The sequence below is a fragment of the Takifugu flavidus genome, chromosome 11, assembly GCF_003711565.1.
Source record: "Takifugu flavidus isolate HTHZ2018 chromosome 11, ASM371156v2, whole genome shotgun sequence".
Lineage (NCBI taxonomy): Eukaryota > Metazoa > Chordata > Actinopteri > Tetraodontiformes > Tetraodontidae > Takifugu > Takifugu flavidus.
Window position 1 is genome coordinate 14,569,815 of NC_079530.1, and position 21,701 is coordinate 14,591,515.

General features: G+C 48.6%; 1 protein-coding gene across 3 annotated transcripts; it reads left to right on the top strand.

Moving 5' to 3' along the window:
• Window positions 1-112: 112 nt before the first annotated feature.
• tet1 (tet methylcytosine dioxygenase 1) lies at window positions 113-21,178 on the top strand. Of its 3 annotated transcripts, XM_057047166.1 has the most exons (12): window positions 113-646; window positions 1,210-3,438; window positions 13,215-15,441; window positions 15,946-16,036; window positions 16,434-16,527; window positions 16,621-16,829; window positions 16,927-17,077; window positions 17,228-17,317; window positions 17,447-17,584; window positions 17,667-17,843; window positions 17,928-18,072; window positions 18,158-21,178. In XM_057047166.1, exons 2-12 carry the CDS (start codon window positions 1,384-1,386, stop codon window positions 19,216-19,218), a joined length of 6,438 nt encoding a protein of 2,145 aa, XP_056903146.1. In that variant the 5' UTR covers window positions 113-646; window positions 1,210-1,383; the 3' UTR covers window positions 19,219-21,178. The 3 variants fall into 3 exon arrangements, with proteins under 3 accessions (XP_056903146.1, XP_056903148.1, XP_056903147.1); XM_057047168.1 differs by lacking the exon at window positions 1,210-3,438; XM_057047167.1 differs by lacking the exons at window positions 113-646; window positions 1,210-3,438 and adding an exon at window positions 9,882-10,210.
• Window positions 21,179-21,701: the final 523 nt, after the last annotated feature.

The window sequence follows — 21,701 nt, forward strand, 5'->3', positions numbered from 1 at the left end:
TTCGCAACCTCTTATTATCAATTTATTAGAATATAACTGCACGGATGACGAAAACATCAGCATTAGCAGAGGAAAACGTTGTAAATAAATATTTGGCACTGCACCGTAGTGAAAACCAGCTTTTCCAAACTTATTTTGCATTGTGAAAAACCTTAAACTAATGAATAAAAACGGCCCATCGTGACGAAGGTTATTGATCAGATACACGTTTTTGGCGACACGCCTGTTTGCGCTCGCAATACACGGTGTGAGAAGACTCGGACACAGGCGACAGCCTCGAATCCACTCCGGGTTTTCTCGGCCGCCCGTCCCTCCAGCGCCGACGACGGAGGTTTTGGGCCAGAGGAGACCGTAGGTTGCGTCTGGTGGAGGGAGAGCGAGCGTGGCTGCCCTGCATGGGTTGACATAAGCGGGATTTACATTTTCTACTGGAGTCGCCTTCCCCAAAGAGCGTACGGTGCACTTTAACGGAACCAATTCCATTTTTCGCCGTTTCGCTCCTGCCATGCCGATGTGTCACCGCCGTGGGAGGATTGAACTTGCCAGCAGTCTATATTTGCCGAGGAGGGAAACCAATACAAGGTCTCGCTGTCTCGCTGGAGCGGAGTATTATTAGCAGTTCAGACAGTGCAACTGTCGCTCACTGGTATGTAAAGCATTTCTGCCGTAAACGTGTAAATAAACCATCGCGGCGGGCCAAACGACCTATTCCGATAAAGTCTCTCAACTGGAGCTGCGCGCTGGTGCAATACACAGTAATAAGCGGCGGTAATAACCCCCTCTTCCGCCAGCCAGAAAGACGAAAACAGGATCCGACCTCCGACCAGAGCCCACTCCTCAGCATGCCTGCCCTTTAAACTGTTCCAGCGCTGCCAGCCATGCAGGAAGCTTTGCTACACGTCTTTGTGGAATTCCTGGGCTGTTGTGGTGTCTTTGTGGGGTTTTGCCACGCATAAATATGCTCTCCTTTTTTGCCTTTATTGGCATGATTCTTTCAGCGTTTGGTCGTCCGGGTAGATGATTCAGGCGGGGCAAAAGTGTAGCAGACAAAGTGAAGGAGCGTATAGATTCAGCGTCATTGTTCTCAGGTGTCACTCGTCCGACGGTGGCTCACGTTTTTATTCGTGATAATGTGTCATTATTACACACGTGAAGCGTGAAGAGAAATTGTATTTAGATGGTTTCCCCTTTTTTTTCCTGTCATTGCAGGGCACATGCTACAATTGCACAATAATGACATCGGCATAATTTAGGCATCAGGAAGAAGACCAGAATTACAAAGTTTTTTTGAAAGCTAATAATAATTTGGGTGCTGCTGAAAAGATAGAATTGACCTGGCTCCCATGCTGGCTGCCATATACTCCCTCCTCCACACCTGCAGTCATGCCTGCCACCACCAAATCCACCAGGAGACAGAAACCTGCTCAGAGAAAACCTGGGCCGAAAGGGATCAGCTCCAAGAGACAGACATGTAACTCGAATAAACCCAAAGGAAGGTCGGCAGAAAGGCGACAGAAAGCCCCTGCAAAACCCAAAAGGTCAACAACAAGAGCACAGACAAAGTTAGCTGAAAGCCCCAGTAGAAGAGGGCGTAGGGGTGCTGGTCAAGGACCTTCCCAGGCCCTTGGCACGGCTAACCCTGCGCTAAATGTAACAGGATCTATGAGACTTAGGTGGCCAAGCAATCTGCCCGAGCGCTGCGGTGAATTAAAAGACCTCCCGGGGCGAGGGAAGTCCCTCCAAGGCGCACGAGTGTCTATTTCTACTACTAAATCTTGCAAGGGGAGGACGGGCAGAGGCGGCGCCAAGAGAGCGGCCCCACCACGGCGGGTAAAATCGGGAAACCAACCATCAAGCGCCGCCATCAACGATTCACCTCCTGAGGAGGAAGACGAGACGCCGTATCGCCGTGGCGCCGAAGAGAAAATTCCCGTTTCTCTGAAAACTGATTTTGAAGTTTCTGTGAGTATCAAAGACCAAGGTTTGGGGGTTCCCAATGCTCAGGAGGGCAGCCCTCTGAAGGCAGACTCTCCACCATGTGCTGACACCCTGGACGACTGCGGGCAGTGCAGCCACGACAGCGCCACGAGCCAACGGGACAAAAACGCCGTCAGCCGTGATGCTTCGGGCGATCTGGAGTGTGGGTTTGGAGCCCCTGATAGACAGCTAAAGCCCTGTGGTGATACAGATGAAGCCAGCCCATCGGAGCCCTCTGAGCTGGCAAGGATCGGCCCTCCAGGGCTGCAGGGGGTCCGGCAAGGGACCAGCGAGGGGATTGAAAGTTCGGATGACCCTGGAAGAAAAGATGATGATTTCGCTAGCGATGGTAAGGAACGCGCTGAGCTGGCTGAGGATGATAACAAGGTGAAGCTGACAGAGAACGGGCCAAAAGAAAGAGTGATAGTTTGTACTGGTGTGAAGATGAACCGCAGAGAGGCGAGTTTGGAGCCAGTTGAAACCAGGAAAAAGACAAAGGAAAAGCAAGAGGACATTTCCATCTATCTTACTGGCTCCCAGCCCAACACTCCAGGTCCTCGAACTCCAGATCCATCGGACGCTAACAGAAGATGGACAGTACAGTCAGAACCACCTGCGCGTGTGCCACCTGTCTCGAACACAGCTACCTCAAATACCACCAAAGCCCCCTGCACCTCAGAGGTCCTTGATCCAGAGCTTCTGAGCCAGGGTAAGACAGACATGCAACCTCCTCCTGGTGCTGGACCTCAGTTTTTAGTGTCCTCAGCTGTTTCAGTCAAAAGAAACACGCCAGTTATTGTGCACAGCGGTTCATTCAGACCCAGGTACGCGAGCGATCCAAGCCGAGGGGAAACCTCTCTGCAACCAGAGAGCCTCTTTTCTCGGGGAGGAAGACCAGTTTGCACACCAGTGGAGACCCAGACCAAAGACACTGAATCCGGCCGAGAGCCGTCGAAGCACTTAATCAAAGAAACACTCTTAATGTCGTCGCCACCTTTTTCCCAGTTGAGCGTCGATGTTGCAGCGGAGTTTAAACCCTCGCCCAGCAAGGGCAGTGTCTTGGTAGTGGGACCAGAGCAGGACCCAGCGCCGAAGATCTCCATCCCTTCCCTGGATAGTAGCTCCACCTTCTCCTTCAGCTCAGAAAGCACGCGGTCGTCTTTCTCTTTGGACGCCGACTCGGATGTTGGATACGCAGAGCCCGGCCTGTCTGCTCCATCTGGATCCTGCAGCCCGGAGGCAGCTTCCTTTTCCTCCCGGGACGCTCAGAAACCACAAAAGAAGGAGAGGAAGAAGCGGAGCAGGTGTGGGACGTGCGAGCCGTGCCTGAGGAAGACCAACTGTGGCCAGTGTAGCTGCTGCCTGAAGCGCAGTACCGGCCATCAGATTTGCAAGCTGAGGAAGTGTGTGCAGCTGAAGAGGAGGCCGCTTTCTTCTCCCTTCGCTCTCCCAGCTGCCCAGGTGAGCCATCACTGACTTTGCATGCATTTTCAAAACTTTCACAAGTTCAGAGGAGCTCCGTTTTGCACCAGAATTATCTGGTCTCGCGACAAATATCAGACAAATGGCCACTAACGGACAAATATCGCCTCTGACCCTTAAGCCTCAACGGTCACCGGCTGGTAATGAGCAGAAGATGAAGGAGACAAACAGTCTCACTTTCATATTTTCATGCACATTTGTTTGCGGTTGGTGTCTGCGTCAGTTGCCTTCCTGTTGGCGAGTGTGTGTAGCAATAAAAGGGGAACTGCTGGTGAGTGGGGTTGTGTGTGTGTGTGTGTGTGTGTGTGAGAGTGACTGTGTCCTCACATTTGCTACATATTTACCACCAAAATCATCGTTCTACTAGAAAAGTAGGTCCGTGTTTCAAAATGGCCCCCACGACTAAAGGACAGTTGGGGGGGAAGACGTGGTTTTAAGGTGGAGGTTAGAACTGGGGTCAGGGAGCGAGATGGGATGGTTCTGGTTCGGGTAAGGAGCTGGGAAATGGATTGTGTCTGTGAAAGTCCCCACAAAGATGGAAATGCAAGAAGTGTGTGTGTCCATGGGGGCCGGCACGTGCACCATTCATCGTCCAAGCGCCAGACTGAGTTATTCTCCACCTACTACGGCCATTGTGTGTATTGTGTGATGTGTTAATGCGGGTTGTTGGCTCGGTCTTAAATCTCATTGTGAATTCCTCTTTTAAACAGGAATATTGTGAATATTGAACATTTAGGACCAGAGGCTGAATCTGGGATTTATCATTTTTTATTGGACCAAAGAAATGGCTCAAGAGTGAATCTCAACAGAGGATATGTTGTCTTCATACATTGGTGTATCACTAAAAATAGGGCATCTCGTGTCTGTAATGTGTTCATAGCCCGTTTAGCTGGATTAACCAAACATTATAAGTTCATATCTAGACTGGTTATGGAACGATTACTGTCATATCCTATTCCAAACAAATATACCGTTGCTGTACCGTTAAATACTGTCTTATCATCAGTGGTGCAGGATGCAGCGGGCAGCTGTGTTCTACAGGCAAGCCCTGATAAACCACATGGACAGTAGCTCCATGCCCAGAAGTCCCATTTGCACATGAAACTGTTAAACAAACACAAACATCCTGTAGAAACGCATCTGTAATTGTTCATCAGTGTAGTTTTAGTGAGAGAGGTGCAGATATTCTCCTTTAGATGGGATTAGGAGTTCCCTCTGGCAGCTGGAACCACGCACGGTAGTTCCGTCGTGTCCATGCGGTGGAAGAGGTGTGTGTGGCTGTGCGTCCGCGACCTGCCTCGGCCTCGCCGTGTCGTAGGACACGTTTGGACAGGCGTGCCGGGGGAAGACCGGACTAGCCAGATTTGCAAACCTGTTATCTGGAACGCCGTGAAATGTGGGTCACTGTGTTCAGTCAGATTCAGATGCGCACACGCAACATGGGCGAGTTGGTGCCGTAAACAGAGGAGGTTGGAGCTGCGTTTATGGAATTACAGACCAGCAGGGACGTCCGCTTCCACATCCAGACCTGTAATATCTGCGTTCCGCAGGCGAGGAGCCGCTCATCTGCCATGAAACACATGTAATTGTAAATGCGGCACGTGTGCAACAGGAGTCCTTCTGGTCCTGGAGCAAGTCAAAGCCAGGAGAGCGCGCTGTGAGTGTTGGCCGTTTGGCTTCATGCGTGCTGGTGCAGGGAGTAATATGTTGACACACCGGCCGGGTAGTCCTGTTGATCAAGCTCACACTCCCTCGGCTCCAATAGGTTGTTAAAAATAAAGGGCAGAGGCCTCAGGTCACGATCTGGAGTAGAGCTCAGCATGTGGGACCGGTTCCGCCACAGTGAGCTAGTGGAGCGTCTGTGGGTTGAGTCGCTCGTGCAAAGTCAGCACGATTAAATCACTCAGTAGAGAAGCGTGATTCAATACAGCCAGAGCTTCTTTTTAAAGAGCAGGCGCCTTATGGACACGGGTCCGCGGGTCCACGGCGAGCGTCTTGTGTCGAGGACAAAGCTGGAGGAAAGGCACCGTTTCTGTCGGAAAAGCCGTCCTGACACGTCCAGTGCTGTAGGCTGCACAGCTGGAATATCAGCACAGACGACTCTGCCCTTCCGAGTTCACAAAATAGTACAGCGACCCAGCGTGACGAAGGTCATAACAACTGATATCAGATTAAAAAATATCTCATATTCATAGGAAGATTTTTAAGCTCTACGGGGACCACGTCATATACACTCTGCGTGTCCATTAACCTGGACGTCTGAGCCGTACGGCTATGTCAAGTGGGGGCTGTTTTTGTTTTCACAGCTTATTCTCGCAGGTCACGGTCCCACGAAAACCTTCCCTTTGTTTTCAAATGGAAGCAGCTGAGTGTAAAGCGAGGGTCGTTTGTCTGATGGGACGCTCCCGTCAGGTCTGGCTCGTCTTCCCCCTCTCCCGCAGACACCGCCGAGGTCTTCTTCACAGGCGGTTGCCATGGTGATCTCATTGTCTGGTGCTGACCTTTGACCCGCCACCGTTGTCTCCTAGAGCAGTCTCAGGGTCATAATGAGGATAAGCACAGATAAACTGTAATGGGCTATAATGGGTTTAGACCGTCAAACTCAGTAACCTACATCTCTGTAATTAGGATAAAGGACCCAGGTTGCTCAGAGTGGCTCATTAGCGCGGTGGCAAGGGTAGAAATGAATCTCCATAAAGCTGTGGGATGGCTAAACTTGTTTCTATTAAAGAGAAACGTGAGTCCGATTGGTATTGATGAGCGTCTCAGTTCCCTTACTAAGATGGAACTATCTGTCTAGAGCGCCGCCGCCGCCCTCGTGCTGCTGCACCTGCTCAGCACGGCCGCTCAGAATCGCCTCCAGGGTGTTTACGGGCTCCCTCGTACCCGTCAGGTGTCCTCCGCTCCGCTCACGGGTTCCTCCACGGACCCGGAGCCTCCCAACTGTTCTTCCTCTCCCACATTTGCTTAATCTGCCGATCCTCGGTGGCGCGTGAGCGTTCAAGTGTGTGAAGCTGCCGTGAAAACACTGGATTTTCCTACAGATTCCACCACTGAAAGCGAAAGAGCACCAGCGCCCTCCTCCATAAGCATGTGGGCACTCTGGCAGCACGCGGGACAGCTGCTCAGCCGCACATGTTTATATCCTTCATCATTACATAAAGGGGGGTGGGGGGGGGGCGGCTGCAACGTTTGTCAAATGCCAAAGACTCTGCCAATAGTTTTTGGAGAAACGACTCGTTATATCCTTGATTTGAGCGCTCCGCTCACTCTTGTGCGCATTTTATGGCGTCGCGTTGCCTCTGATTAGGAGCGGCTTGTGTTTTCTCCTAATCTGGCCCGAGCTACTAGAATTTATGGTGGGTTCTGACCACAGCCCAGCGCGCAGCAGATGTATGGTCCATTTCAGCCCAATGGAAACAAGTGTCTCTAGAGAAATGCAGTCTTTTGTTCTGTCTTTTCCTCCAACAAGGCAGATTCCGTCGCATTTCCAACCAAATGCAGTCAGAAATGAATACGATTAAACTTTAATACTGATTCCGCCTCAGAGGTTTCCCACATCTGTGAGTTTTTCCTCAGCTCGTTTCCTAATTGTTGTAAGGTTTTAAGTCCTCGGATGTGCTTTGAAGTCGTGCCACTTGGTTTCTCTTGGTGAAAAGAAGTTTTCACTCCGCCTCCATCCAAAAAAAGAAATGGCACACAAATCCTACCGAGGGCACAAAATGTCCCACTTTAGGTGATCAGGGCTTGTCCGTCCACCACCCAATAATATAGAACACACTTTTAACAACTCATGTGCATCAACACCTCCTTGTGTTGGCGTGGTGTCAAAATGACCTCATGCGTCTTTGATACCCTGTCAGGAACTTTGTTTTTGTACACAGGAAGAGAGATAACGGGGGGGGGGGGGGGGGGGGGGTTTGCAGTAAACTACATCAACCAATGGAAAATGGGGGACAAGACGGGTTCAACCATCAGGATCAAGTTAACCAAATGTGCACGTTTGAAAAGCCATTGGTCCATCTCAGGGACGTGTGAAGAGTCAGTTTTTTTCTGATTGAGTCATTTGATGCCATGAAAACCGGCTGAAAGTCATGTGACGGCGTCGGCAGCTCTGTGAACAGGCAACCTGACACCATTCAGTCACCCCGACACTCCGGTTGTAAGTGATGTCAGCAGCGTCCGCGCTCCAGGTACTGTAGCTCACCAACCCGTCTGCACGATGGGACCGAGGTCCGGTCCATCCCGGTTTCAGAGGAACCCAGATTTGAGAGTTCTTCCCTCTTCTCCCGAGCTGTTCTTTCCTCCCGGCCCTCAAATTGAGTCCACGTGGGCTCCAGCGCTGTGTGGCGTCTCAGAGAGCAGGATCGTAGTACAGTACGTTACATAACACAGAGGATCGGAACTTTGGATCTGGGACCGCTGCGCCTTTAAAATCGCCTGAAAACGTGAAGCGGTGATATGCAAGCGGCCCCCTTGGCTCCGCTCAGCACGAGCCATACGGCTGCCTCCTCTCAGATATCCGGGCTTGTCTTGCATTCAAGAGCAATCTTTGGTTCTGCTTTTGTCTGGCAGCACAGGACCCACATGTGAATGTGGTTTCTGTAGGACGGCACACTCGTGCTCAACATCTGCCTGATTGTGTGAGAGGTAGCGTCCGTGTGGACGAAATATTCAGCACGGAGACCGGATCCGAGCATAGTTTCCAGTTTTCCCTTGATTGTTAACAACACACACACACTCACACATGCGCACACGTACACACTGCTGTATGCAAACAATTGCTCATAAAGGGTAGGAAGTTACAAGTGGAGCAGGAGAGAGGCTTTTCATGCAAATGAGGACCTGGACTGAGGTTCGCGTCCACGGTAACGACGGCGCTGAGCGCTCGCGGCTGGCCCGGCTCCATCGGCGGCAGCTCAGCCTCCAGATGTGCCGCTTTATGATTCTCGCTGCCATAATCATGCAGTGCAGCTCAGGATCATTAATGTCCAGACTACCTGTATCTGATGAGAGCGAGACCGCTTGTTAAAAACTGCACCGCAGCGTCTTTATTCCTGTCCACTTTCTTTAAAACATCGTCCTCTGTCCTCTTCTGTGGAATGTAGTCTCAGTTTCCTCCACGTTGCTCCGTAACGTCGCACCTGAAGGTTCCTGATAGCTGTCGGGGCCTGTGTAAGTCAGACAGGTTCATGTAACCTGTTTGACAGTGTCATTCTATAAAACGACAGTGAGATAGTCCTTCAGCGGAGACTCGTCATATCGGTTAAAGCCGAGCCATTCCAGGAATGTTTGGTGAATCACAGCACTATGCATAGAATGACACCCGCTGTTTATAATAATAACATACACATTATAGTTTGTCAAATAGTGTTTACAGCAGTCGGGCATGGATGTGTGTGTGCTTGATGAGCAGCTGCAGCAGTTTAAGGGATGCCACATCTCCAGCGGCTGTTGGAAGTTTTCCCATCTAAGAAATAGATGCGAATGGTGACAGACAGATGACGGCAGTCAGCTAGCGACAGCGTAGCTCGCAAATGTTAAAGCCGAGACCCCGGGGCCCCGTCCAGCCTCTGGTGCAATTATATCCACCCTTCAAGATGATATTTCCGTCGTGACCCATGCTCTCACCCAGCGTGCAGAAAGTGGAGGAATCTTTCTCTCACTGTGCGTCGTCTGTGTTTGTGTAAGGGTGTTGTTCCTGCGGTGTGCATCACCTGTGCGAAGCGAAATGGTGTCAAATCAAAGACGCGCCAGCGATCGTCATCTGCTCGAACAGAAATGATGACTCGGCCTTTTTTGGAGCCACATTTCTCCATCTGCTCACAATTCAAAAGGACTTGTCAATGATTCATCAAGAGTCTTGATTGCGAGCTGTTATAATGTTGAAGTTTGATAAGATAAATCTGTTCAGCGTTACCGAGCGACACGGCGTCAGTCTTTTCTGTCCTCACCTGATCCCAGCGTCTTGGCTTGGGGATGTGTGCACTTCTTATTCTCATGTGTGTATTTATCGACAGATGCACTTTATGTCCAGGGAGATAGAAGTGCTGGACACTGCGTGTCACCCCATCATATTACAGATTATCCTTATATTCCTCAATTTTTGCATGTTTTGAGGCACAAAAAACAGTTTGTTGTGACTATTACTTCATTTTTTTGCCGGTCTTTGCAGTTTGTCACCCACTCCTGTTTAAGATCATGTTTTAGTGCTGCTTTAAGCACCAGTAATCAGCATAATAATCTTCATAATTAGAAATAAATATCCAGTGGAGCTCACCTCCGCACTGATTCATTTAAAGCCTAAGAGGTGCTTCAGGGTTCACCAACAGTGTCGGTCATGCCTGGGATCCAGATCCAGCATGTGTGCGGCATCCATTCCACAGCTTGCCTCCAGTCCATGTGTGTAAGGCTGGAGTAAAAAGCCCACATAGGGGATCCTTTGTTTAGAAGAGTCTAGGCATGGAACATAATTTACAAGCAGCTAAGGTCCTCACGCCATTGGCTGACGAGGCTCTGTCTGCATCTGTTAGAGACATCCCATATGTGTGTGCGTCTATACGTCTGTGCACATGTCTGCGCTGCTGCACCCACTCGCACCAGCCATGACACCCGTAGAGCTTGCCCCCTGCGTGGCTACGGTAGCCAGCCTTTTCTTTTGAAGCTCAAAGAAGGCAAAGCAAGATGGCCACCAATACCTTTTAGGGTTGTGCTGCCTAAACTGGAGTGGCTTCACCAGAGGACAGACAAGGTAAAGGCAGCCGCCATCCTCCGCCTGAGGTCTATTGTCTCGCCACAGATGGCTCTTCTACGTTTTAGAGCTTATCCCCCGCGTGCACCTCTCAGACTGGACTTAACAGGTTGGAGAGCTTTACACGAAAACTGCTGTTGTTGCTGAAACACTCCGGAAATTGGGGCTTTTGGAGTGTTTGGCCTGTCTTTTCCAGGTGGGTTTTAAGGATGTGACAGTAAAATCGGCAATAAAGAGTTCTCTCCCCTCGTTTGCCTCTTTTTTTTTCTCTGCTTCTTTCTTTTGCGCTCTTTTATGCAGCGTTGCTTCAGCACCTGCTGTTTTCTGACTGCTGCAGAAGTGCATCGCTCCCGAGGCGAAGGCTGGAACTTGTAATTTAGCCGACTTCTGCGGCTGCAGCGGTGCGTGTTTTGTGGCAAATGCCCCTAATCTCGCTCGCCCTAATCTGCATGACACGGTTCATTTAGCTCTGACTCACGTTGGCATACGTTGAGGTTGCACTTTAAGTTCATGAGGGTTTTTCTCTCCCTCCCTCTCTCTCTCTCTTTCGCTTTAGTGAGTTTTATGCGAGTGGCTTTGAGCGTGCAAAGGAAATGCTCAATGAATGAAGAAATTCTCACGTGCTCTGAGATGAGACACTCGTAAACCCACACGTACATCCTCAGCAGGAAGAAAGAGGCGCTCATTTCTTGACTTTTTTTTTTTTTACGTTGTTAAAAAGCAGCAGATGCTGTGTGGGGGTCAGTGTTGCTGAGAGTAGACACCCTCCTCGGAGAGCCGCTAAAGTGAAGAGGTTGTTAATTAGCAGGCGACGGTTACACTTTTGTTGCTAGGCTTCTCTAATTGTATGTTTATGCTAAGCACTCTGTCGTAGCTACACTGGTGTGATGGGAGGGGGGGTGTTTTTCCCTTGTTGCTCAGTTGGACTGTTACTGGTACAGCGTGGGTGACTTAAGGCAACCTGACAGACACACACACACACACACACACACCACAAAGACAAAGCCAGATCGTATCAGAGCAGTGAGTCAGAGAAACTTCAACCAAGAAATTGCATTCAATGCCATCTCATATCGCAAGGCTAAATGAAGCAGAACAACCAGAATGGCTGTATTTTTGATGTCAGATCATGAAGGATGATTCATGCAGGAACACACACACACAGTGTGTCTGGTGCAGTGCTGGAAGTGAGCCAATACTACTGTCAATGAAAGGATTTTGTTGTGACGATCACTCTGCCTTCTCGTTCTCTCCCTCGCTCTTTTCTTGCTCTCTTTTCAACCCCTGTGGCCCCGCGTTCAGAGTAGTTTGTATTTTTCATTTCTCATTTTGGATTAAAGTAATGTTTATGAATTTGTGAGTGGTTCCTGAAGACAGGAGAATAAATTGTTTTGTCAGTAATAGATTCTAATGCTAAAATATTGGACCTTTGGATTGTTGTTTAGTATTGAAGACATCTCTCTGACCCAAAGCTGCATAGCAACAAACGTCCATAAGGCGCTAGATTAGTACCCTGCGCGGGGTCGCCCTCTATTAATCCTCTTAGGCTTCAGTGCTGCCTTTGAAACCTTTTATCTCATGTTCTTTTACCTGTGGAAAAGCGCCCCTTTATTTTTAAATGTGTTGCTTCTGACTTATTAGGTTTTAGCTTAGAAACGCTGAACTTGGGGTGCTGTTTTTGCTTGATTAACCGGATAAAAACTATGATTACAAAACCTATTGATTTTGTTTTGTTAATTTAAGCGGTTCTGCTTAGATGTGGGAAGCATCGGACCATTTAATGTAGAGCGACTCCAGTTTTTAAAATCTTGCCAGTTGTGTCACACAGACAAAAAGATGCCAAGATCATCATGAGATTCATGTGTTCTTAAGTAGGGTGCCATCGTGCATTGAGAACCACCAAACGATGCATGATTCTGCTTGTTCTGTGTGTGTCTGGTTTCCGCTGCGCCGTTGCTCTTTACCCGATCTGTCAGCGTTGGAGTGCTCGTCTCCCGCTGTAAAATTACAGTGGCATTGATGAAGCTTGAGGAGTGTTTATGTCGGGTAAACAGTGATAAAGTGCAGCGCTCCTGCCTCTCCGCACTAACATTTATAGGGAAAATGAGATGTCTCGTTTCCAAACACTCACACGAGAGGCGCACGGTAAATTGTGCGCGTCCTCTTCGACCTCTGAACTTGCTCACTGATTCACTGAAGATATGGAAATAAGAAATGGCTGCAGATCAGATTGGTTTAGCTTTATAAGCAGACTGATCTGCTCCTCTCTTGTGGTAAAGGGAGTTGTCCTTCAGTCCTAAAATCTCAGTCCTAAAAGTGGTTTCCTCCTGTTACTGAGTAATAGTTTGACAACAGCAATCCGTCTGTCAATACTGCGGACCTTTGGAAGGCCGTCACGCTGCTGCAGGTCAGACTCAGTCTTAAGGTCAATTGTGTATCTCAGTAAATGGCAAAGTGGGTTAATTACCGTGCAGACGATGCTCAGGGGTTTGCAGAAGTCTTGTGCTCTAGTCACATGTGGGTGCATGCACATGACCGCCTGCCCAGTAACACATTTAAAACCCAGGACAAACACAGCATGTGCATGCACATGGCTGGTTTGCCCTCAGTGACCTCCTGCTGGTGACGCAATCACGAGCAGTGTGTGACTCTCGGTGTTTACTTGTTGGCGCTCGACTACCTGTGGGTCTGCGCCTTTAAACACTCCTCGTCTCCGTCAGGAATGTTGTTTTGATTGAAGCCTTGACTGGGAACTAACTCGGCTTTATTTTCGAGAGCTCACTTTAGAAATAGATTTTGTCGGAGTTTGTTGCGGGCTCCTTTTTTTTTTGGCTTGTTTTCCCTTGCTGCAAAGCATCCCTCCCCCCGCAGCAGTCGACGCGCGTGCCGCAGAGGCTTGTCCCACGGCGGGACGCAATCTGCTGCGCTGCCGTTAGAACAAGCCGAATGTCTGAACACTGCCAGCACTTGTTGAGTCGCCTCTCCTCTCGTTTCTCTGTCTCAGGTGGCTCCAGAAAGTGGGTCGGTAGATGGCAAAGGCAAGGAACAGATGGATGATACCCACGCGGCTGCGGAGGAAGATGAGGGGGAGGAAGGTCACATATATCGCGCACGATCTCCCTCGATCACGAACTCGCTCACCCACAATCTGGCTCCGGAACAAGGCGGGCTTCCAGCACTTGTTAAAGGAGAGCCTGGGCTGGAGCTGACCAACGTTGCACTTCATCAACACGTATGCTCATCTCTGACTTTGGAGAACGGTTCTACGGAGAGCCAGACAAAACCTAACGGTGCTAATATGACCACTGGGTCTCACGCTGATCCAAAGTCTGTGTATAAAAGGACTATGATTGCATCAGAGCCTCAAAGGACTATAATAACTAAAACCCCTAAAGATCACCTTGAGAATGGACCCACGAGTCCTCCAAACATGACAGTTCCACTGAAGAGGATAAAGGTGGAGCAGCCATGGATGTGGATAACTGAACAGGCTCCCAAGCAGCTGTGTGATGAAGATGAGGTCTGCGAAGACCCGCTGTCAATGCTGGCTGCTGTGGTGTGTCTCTCAGTTACAGAGAGGAAGGGACTGGAGGAGAAAGCCTTCAGCTCGCGGGCTTCCATTCTTCGCTCCATCAAAACGGAGCCGCCAGATTTGCACTTGGTCAAGGAAGAGCCCGAGGAGTTCAAAAACAACTCGTGTCAGAAAAGCACTCCTCTCGGCCCGCAAAGGCCGTCCCACGGTGTGAAAAGTGAACCTCCTCCGAGTCTCTTGTTGCCAAGCGTGCAGTCTTTGGCAGAGAAAAGAAATCTTAGTTTCGATCAGGCAATTGCTATTGAGGCCTTGACTCAACTGGCAGCTATACCTCAAAGGACCCAGAGGTCCATCAAAGCGGAAAATCCGATTTCTAATGCAGCCCCATTTGTATCGGCCACTACAAATACACCTCTGGTTGTCAGAGCCTCAGCAGGGGTCCACTGCAACAAAGTCTCTGTCATCAGCTCACTGCGGCACCAGATGTCAGTCATATGCCCCCCTGTGGCCAGGCAAGGCAATGTCATCAAGTGCTCCCAGGGTTTCAGTTCTAATGCAAAGTTAGCCCACTTGGACCCTTCCAAGTCCGGCTCAGATAGTAATAAAACGCCCTGCAGGAGGGCGGAGCAGGGCTATCTGGGTTCTCCTGTTATTAAGTCAGAATGCAGCTACAAAGACCTCAATGATGCGACCTTCAGAAAGGATTGTGATCGAGTGTTCCGGGAGGAGAAATACAGGGTTCCCGGTAAAGAGCGGAACAAAGATGAAGTGGAGGTGGCGGCCCAGCTGGCGGACTTGGCCTTCATCATTCAGTCTCGACACAGCCAGCACTCGGAAAACAGCCCCCCTAAAGGTACGCCCGTGTCGGCCATCAAATACAACTACAATTCTCAGCTGACCGCCAGTCAGAAAAAGAACAACGCCAAAAAGACAAAAGCGACGCCTTCCAAGCCCCGGAAGAAGAAGAGCGACGGTCTGCAGGAAGGACTCAACTGCAGGATGTCTCTTTCTAAGCGAATGCCGAACGGAGAGGTGGCCCACAAGGGCAGAGGCAAGAAGAATCTCACACAGGGGAGATCAGGTGTTCACCAGAAGAAGAACCTGTTTCTGCCTCTGACGCAAATCGACTTGAAAAGATACAGAACTGAGGCTCAGGAGGAGAGGAGGCACCTGATACAGCCTACGCCCTTCGTGGGTCAGCAGATTCAGAACCACAGCATCATTAGGACCAACCACCCCCAGTCGTGGTGTCTTTCGAACGGTCCGCTGAACCGACTCGATCCATGCACCAGTCCTGCTGCAGAACTGGGGCGAGAGTGCGAGAAGCATTTGTTATCTCAGGTAGCGCAGCCTTGTAGCAGGCTGCACCACAGTGCTGACCTTGACACCGGCCCGGCCACTGCTGCTTCCCTCAGCCACAGCACCGGGCATCATGTTCTTGCTAACGGCTTCTCGGGGGCTCAGCTTTCACCTCCTCCCAACCAGCAAAGCTACTATAAGCTGGAGAAGTCAGGAGCTGTCACCATCTTATCCACTGCTACAGATGGAGATGTGGGTCACTCTGCAGAGTCAACACCCTCCAAGAACAGCATCAGCAGCTTTCTGGAATCTCCCATGAGTTTTCTAGATACCCCAACCAAGAACCTGCTGAACACGCCTTCCAAAAAGGTGTCCGATCTTCCGTCGTGCCAGTGCATGGGTGAGTGTGTGCTGTCTGCACCGAGGCAGACGAAAGCAGGTCAACTGTCTCCTTTTGATTGGAGATGATGGTTTCAGTTTGTCCGTTTTGCCACATGGTTGATGTGTGAATGTGTAAAGAGTGAGGGTGTAGTGGCCCAGCAGAGTGCTGGAACACGGCTCCAACAGCAATTAACCAACAAATGAAATGATCTGGCTTAAACTCTGGTTCTGTTTCTTTCCACTTCTAATTCAGATTCTCTTTCTCTCTGACACACACACACACACACACACACACTCTCTCTCTCTCTCTGTGTCCTAATTCAGAGGCCAATTCAAGCAAAATGAGGCCACATTCTTAGCCATATTTGGTGGTGACTTCAGTTTTCTGAAGCATTTTAATCCTGTTGCAGTTTCAAAATGCAGATTTGGCACTTGAATTTTTTATAACCGAGCTTTTTGCCTTTTGTTTGTTATTTGGGTGCACTAAACTGTTGATGTAGCTCTTCTGTCCTTGATTCCACAGACCAAATCATTGAGAAGGAAGAAGGCCCTTACTACACTCACCTTGGGGCAGGGCCTAGTATTGCTGCAGTGAGGGAAATGATGGAGAACAGGTAGAGTGGCTATTATTAGTCCGTTTGCAGTGTTTGGGGTGTGGTTACTACCAAAGCAGAGCTGCAGCAGGTCTGGTGGTGTGAGGTGGGGATGACAGTTAAAGGCTGTTATTAAACAGAGGCTTTACACTCTGTCTCCAACACGTGTGAACAAAGCATGGCGTGTTTAAACAGGAAAGCAACAAGAAACTATGTTGCAACTGTTGCCAGTTCACAGTCTGAAAACTACATTTGAAAAATCATTTTGCTGTCAATAAAACATGTGTGTGTGTGTGTGTGGGGGGGGTGAGCGTAGCGTTTTTTTTCTCTTGTATATTAACTGATTTCATTTCCTGTCATGTGTTGTCTGACGTGTATTTTAGTACTCTGCATCTCTTGTTCATGTTGTGTCCCTCAGGTATGGAGCAAAAGGAAATGCAGTCAGGATAGAGGCTGTTGTTTACACTGGGAAAGAAGGAAAGAGCTCCCAGGGTTGTCCGATAGCCAAATGGGTATGTAGCTGCGCTATTATGTCAGATGTCCAGATTGTTCTTTTGAGTTCTAGTTTAACATGTTTCTCTGCATATTCGTGCACCGTTTGACAGGTGATTCGGCGAGACAGCGAGGAGGAAAAGCTGCTGTGTTTGGTCCGCAGAAGGCCAGGGCACTGTTGTGACACCGCTGTGCTGGTGATCCTCATCCTGGCGTGGGAGGGGATCTCCCGACCGGTGGCAGACGGTCTCTACCAGGAACTCACCACGACCCTCTTCAAGTACGGCTCTCCGACCAGCCGCCGCTGCGCCCTGAATGAGGAGTGAGTGTCTCTTCCTATCGCTTTTCTTTTCAGTGACATTATTTCGTCTTGGCCTACTTCTGTTCTTCATCCCCCACTCGCACCTTCATCTTTGCAGCCGTACATGTGCGTGTCAGGGTTTGGACCCCGACACGTGCGGCGCTTCCTTTTCCTTCGGCTGCTCCTGGAGTATGTATTTCAACGGCTGCAAGTTTGCCAGGAGCAAAGTTCCACGGAAGTTCCGCCTGCAAGGAGACTACCCAGAGGAGGTAGCGGGTGGTAGTTTTTCCACTAGTCCTGGTTAACAATACGCTTTAGTTGCAATGTCGTGTTCGTTATCTGAGTGTGTAACGTATGCGCGGTGTGTTACGCCGTGTCAAACTCCAAAGGTCTGCTAAATTCCTCAATCTGTCTTTTAGGAGGAGAAGCTAGAAACTCACCTTCAGGGTCTTGCCACTGACCTTGCACCCCTCTACAAAAGACTGGCTCCCGAGGCCTTTCAAAACCAGGCAGGACACATCAAACCCTCTTTTCTTTTTGTCTTTTTCCTCCTTATTCTCTTATTTCTGTTATCCTCTGCTCCTCACAGTTGTCGATTGAATTCCTAATTAATTTTGCTGTTCTCTTATTTCTATTAGGTGGAAAATGAGGATGGAGGCGGCGACTGCCGGCTGGGTCAGAGGGAAGGACGTCCCTTCTCCGGAGTCACAGCCTGTGTAGATTTCTGTGCCCACGCCCACAAAGACACTCACAACATGAATAACGGCAGCACTGTGGTAAGCATGTTAGCACCCCCTGGGTCAGTGGTTCAGTGTCGGTTCATCGGTATTGTGGTGATCAGGTTTGTTTATTTTCCAGGTTTGCACTTTAACCAAGGAAGACAACCGCGCGGTGCGTAACGTCCCAGAAGACGAGCAGCTTCACGTTCTGCCACTTTACAGGATATCGGACAGAGATGAGTTTGGTCAAGTTGAGGGCCAGTGGGCCAAGATTCGAAGTGGCGCCCTGCAAGTTCTCTCCTCTTTCCCCCGAGAGGTGAGCGAAAAAAGCAGCTTGCGGCTTCTAGTTTCTCGCTGGACTAGAGAACAGCGGTTTGACAGCATCTGTGGTGTTTATCAGGTGCGTCTACTCGCTGAGCCGGTGAAATCGGCCCGAAAGATGAGGCAGGAGGCACGGCTGAAGGCTCAAGCAGAGAAGATGGAGAAGAAGCTCAGGCTGACTCCTCTCACACCCGGGAAAGTGAAAATGGAAATCCCAAATAAAGGTAACGAATCAAACTCTCCCTTGTGTAATCCATAAAGTATCAAAAATATTTTCAGGCTTTCACCCAAATGTTTCCTCCAATCTAGAGCCTCAAGGCTACTATAGCACACAGAGACTTCAACCAAGGCCTGCGAGTGTTGGAAGATACTTACCCGACCGTAATGAACCCAGCACTTACAACCAGAGCACCAGCAACTACCCCTCTGTGAACACAGGGGTCACCACACAGGAAGAGGTCATCTCCCTGAGTCATGGACCAGCAGGCCTCCAGTTTAGCCAGAATGGTTCAGCTCTAAATTATAAGACAATAAGTGGTGTCATTAATGGTTACCCTCCCAGACCTGGTGACCAGAGTGTTACACCAGAACATATACCTCCTCAGAATGCCCTTATTGACTACCCACATACTTATAATACTGAGCCCAACAGGATGCACGCTTCCTCTCTGTGCAGACCTGCCCCCAGCAGGAGTGTCCCCCCTCCTTCCTCTTTCTCTCCTAGACCTACCTCCGAGGGCCTCTTCAGCAGGCTCAATGGACTCCATACAGCTGCAGAGGATATTGCAACAGAGGTCAAAGGTCATGGCCTCCCTCACCTCTCATCTCTCCCCCTACATGCACCGACTCACATGCTCGAACCAGAGGGAGTCAAGCAGGAAGTGGAAGAGGTGTGGTCAGACAGTGAGCACAATTTCCTAGACCACAACATAGGAGGCGTGGCCGTGGCACCGTCACACGGGTCCATTCTGATCGAGTGCGCACGGCGGGAGCTCCACGCCACCACCCCTATCCTCCGGCCCAACCGCAGCCACCCCACTCGCATCTCCCTGGTCTTCTACCAGCACAAGTCTCTAAACGAGCCGGGCCACGGGATGGCCATGTGGGACGCCAAGATGGCCAAAAGGGAACGGGAACGGGAGGAAGAGGCGGAGAGATTAAGACTGGAGGAAATGCCGGGCGGCAGCGCGCTGAAGAAAGGAGGAAAGGCTGGAGGGCTGCAAGAGGAGACGAAGGAGGAGGAGGAGGAGGAGGAGAGGACCATGCATGTCCCTACGCGTCAGGCATGGACTTTCCCCAGGGATGGTGTCATCACTGTGTCCCCTTATGCTCTTACTCAAGTGACGGGCCCCTACAATCGCTGGACATAGTCCACACACACACACACACACATACACACACACACACACACACACACACAGTTACTACACTCTGTGCTTCTGCCTTACCTCAATCAACTTCAAACTGCTACTCTCATTTTTGTGTGATTTTCAATGTGCTTTTTCTAAAACCTTTAGGTTCACTTTGTCCTTCTTCATCTCCGCTGACATGAGGAAGACCAAAGTTTCTCAGCTTTTTAACTGTGAGCTCCGGTGTTTTTATTGTTAAGAGATGGTGCTTTGAAGCATTTTTCAATGTGTTTTTTTTTTTAAAGTGGTTTTATATACACGATTAAGAACGAATGTGATTATTTATTCTGATCATGAGGACTTCTATTTAATTCCTGGTGCAACCCTGTTTACTGCTAGAATTCTATTATAACCTGCATTATGTGTTAAAGCTCAGAATTTATATTGCGCAGTAGGGCTGTGCTCTCTTACTTCAGCCGATAGTTGATGATTTTTACTTCGGTGCCATTTTCACTCACTGTAACCTTTGTTTAGTGGACTCTTTATATCATATAGTGTAGAAAGTGACTAATTTTGTGCATATAGTTCCCATACTTTGTCTCACGTAGCATCGTCCCTTCTTCCTCTGCCTCCGACTGCGGTTGGAAGTTCCCCATTTGTTGTTTTGTGCTTTTTTTTTGTCTTTTATTCACTTGTATGTATGGAACATTAAGAAGCACTTTTGTTGTTTTCCTAAGCTCAACTTGAAATGAGGTTCTTATCCATAGGCCTAACTATGTATGTACAGATAGAGATACAGTTTATGATAGTTTAGTACGAACCGAGGTTTATTTTTACAGTATTTCTGCATTATCTGATTGAAAAATGACACACATATCAAATGAGAAATGGAAAAGTCTTTCATTGGGCATAAGCGATTTTAGGATTTTAAACTCCACTGTACATCTTTTCGGTGCTAATTAGATCTCTCTTACTTTATTTGATACTACGATTCTTTTAACCGGTGCTGACTTGGTGTCTGTTTCGTCTTTGTCTCCAAAAAAAACCACTCAAACATCAGCTCCCACTCAGACAGTTGCCTAAGATCACTTAGGGAGGACTTATTTTTTCACGGTCTGTACGTGTGGGTTGTTGTCAACGTCTGACAAATGATGCCCTTCTGACCCACAAAAGAGAAGCTCTTCTTTTCCTAACGGCATGATGACATCTGAGCACAGCCTTCCATTGCTGTTGACAGCTTAACACTGGCGCTGTGATGCTTCCCATGGGATGCATTTTGAACTTTGACACACTTTGACTTCTTTTTGGTGCTAAAAGGACGAGATGTCAAAGTAAACTGACCTAATCTGGTTGCTGTACTGATCAGTGAGGTTATGGTGCTTTTTTGTGGGACGCTCAGCACTCTGAGCACATGTGAGTTGGTAAAGAGGAAGTTCCATTTCCCTGGATGAGTGTTGCCTCATGATGAACTCAAATGTTTTGGTTACCCATCATCAAAATGGGAGGGGGGGTAGTTAAAATCACATTACTTTGAGGTCTTTCTGGATTTTAAAGGTCTTCCACAGAGAACAACAGAAAACTAAATGAATGTAAAGTTGTTGTTTTTTTTAATTTTTCAATTAAGAGGACGTCATCAAAACGTATAATTTTACAATTGTTACTGTTAATAACAGAGCTGGGGGGCGTCTGTCTTCACTCTTTGTATCAACTATGAAATAAAAGCACCAGCATTCAAAAATTTAAAAAAAAAACAACAAAACTTTTATTTGAAAATGTGTAAATATGTATGTGAACCCCATTATTTTTACTGTACTGTTGGTGTTTAGACAGTGGATGAACTTTCTCATTTGGAAACTGATTTACTGTATGTTGTCGAAAGTATATCCAGTTTAGACCTGAGAAGAGATGAAATTCAGTACTCTTTTTGTGGATGGCTCTTTCAGGATTGTGAAATAAAGTCATATTTATATTTTGGACCTGAGCAAGATTTCATCTCCTGTTTTTTGTGTGTGCAGACAGGCAGCATATGCTGTATTGATAAAGCTTGAGCTTTTAATATTCCATCACTATAATAGCAGGATGAGTTATTGTTTCATAGTTACTGTTTGAATTTTATTGTCCAGGTGTTTTGGGATGAGCCTTGTTTTTCTCCATTCAGAGATGGAAATAAAATCACATGATCTCTGCCACGTCTAGATGAAAAACTTCGATGAAAACACAGGAGAAGAGAATATCGGTGGCTTTCAAATGAAATTTGATTGTTGTTTTTACCTCCAAGCTTGTCAGGAAGCAGGAATTTGACCAGAGCTGAAACTCCCAAAATGAAGTCAAGTATTTTTGTATCTTCTCTCACAGCGAGCTTCAAAAATTATTCAGCGAGATCAAGGAATTCACAGATAAAGTGTTAGAGGAGTGTAAAATGTGAGTGCATCTGCATGGCCTCTTTCAACCCTTAGTCTGTCAAAGCTGTTGACACTCCAGGCCACATTTGGGGAGGCCTTGGG

What these genes read in the sequence shown, in the direction of transcription:
- tet1 (XM_057047166.1), top strand. Translation starts at nt 1,384, where the DNA reads ATGCCTGCCACCACCAAATCCACCAGGAGACAGAAACCTGCTCAGAGA. An exon ending in AGGGAAATGATGGAGAACAG is followed by an intron (nt 16,037 to 16,433) that starts GTAGAGTGGCTA and finishes TGTGTCCCTCAG; the next exon opens with GTATGGAGCAAAAGGAAATG. An exon ending in CGCTGCGCCCTGAATGAGGA is followed by an intron (nt 16,830 to 16,926) that starts GTGAGTGTCTCT and finishes TCATCTTTGCAG; the next exon opens with CCGTACATGTGCGTGTCAGG.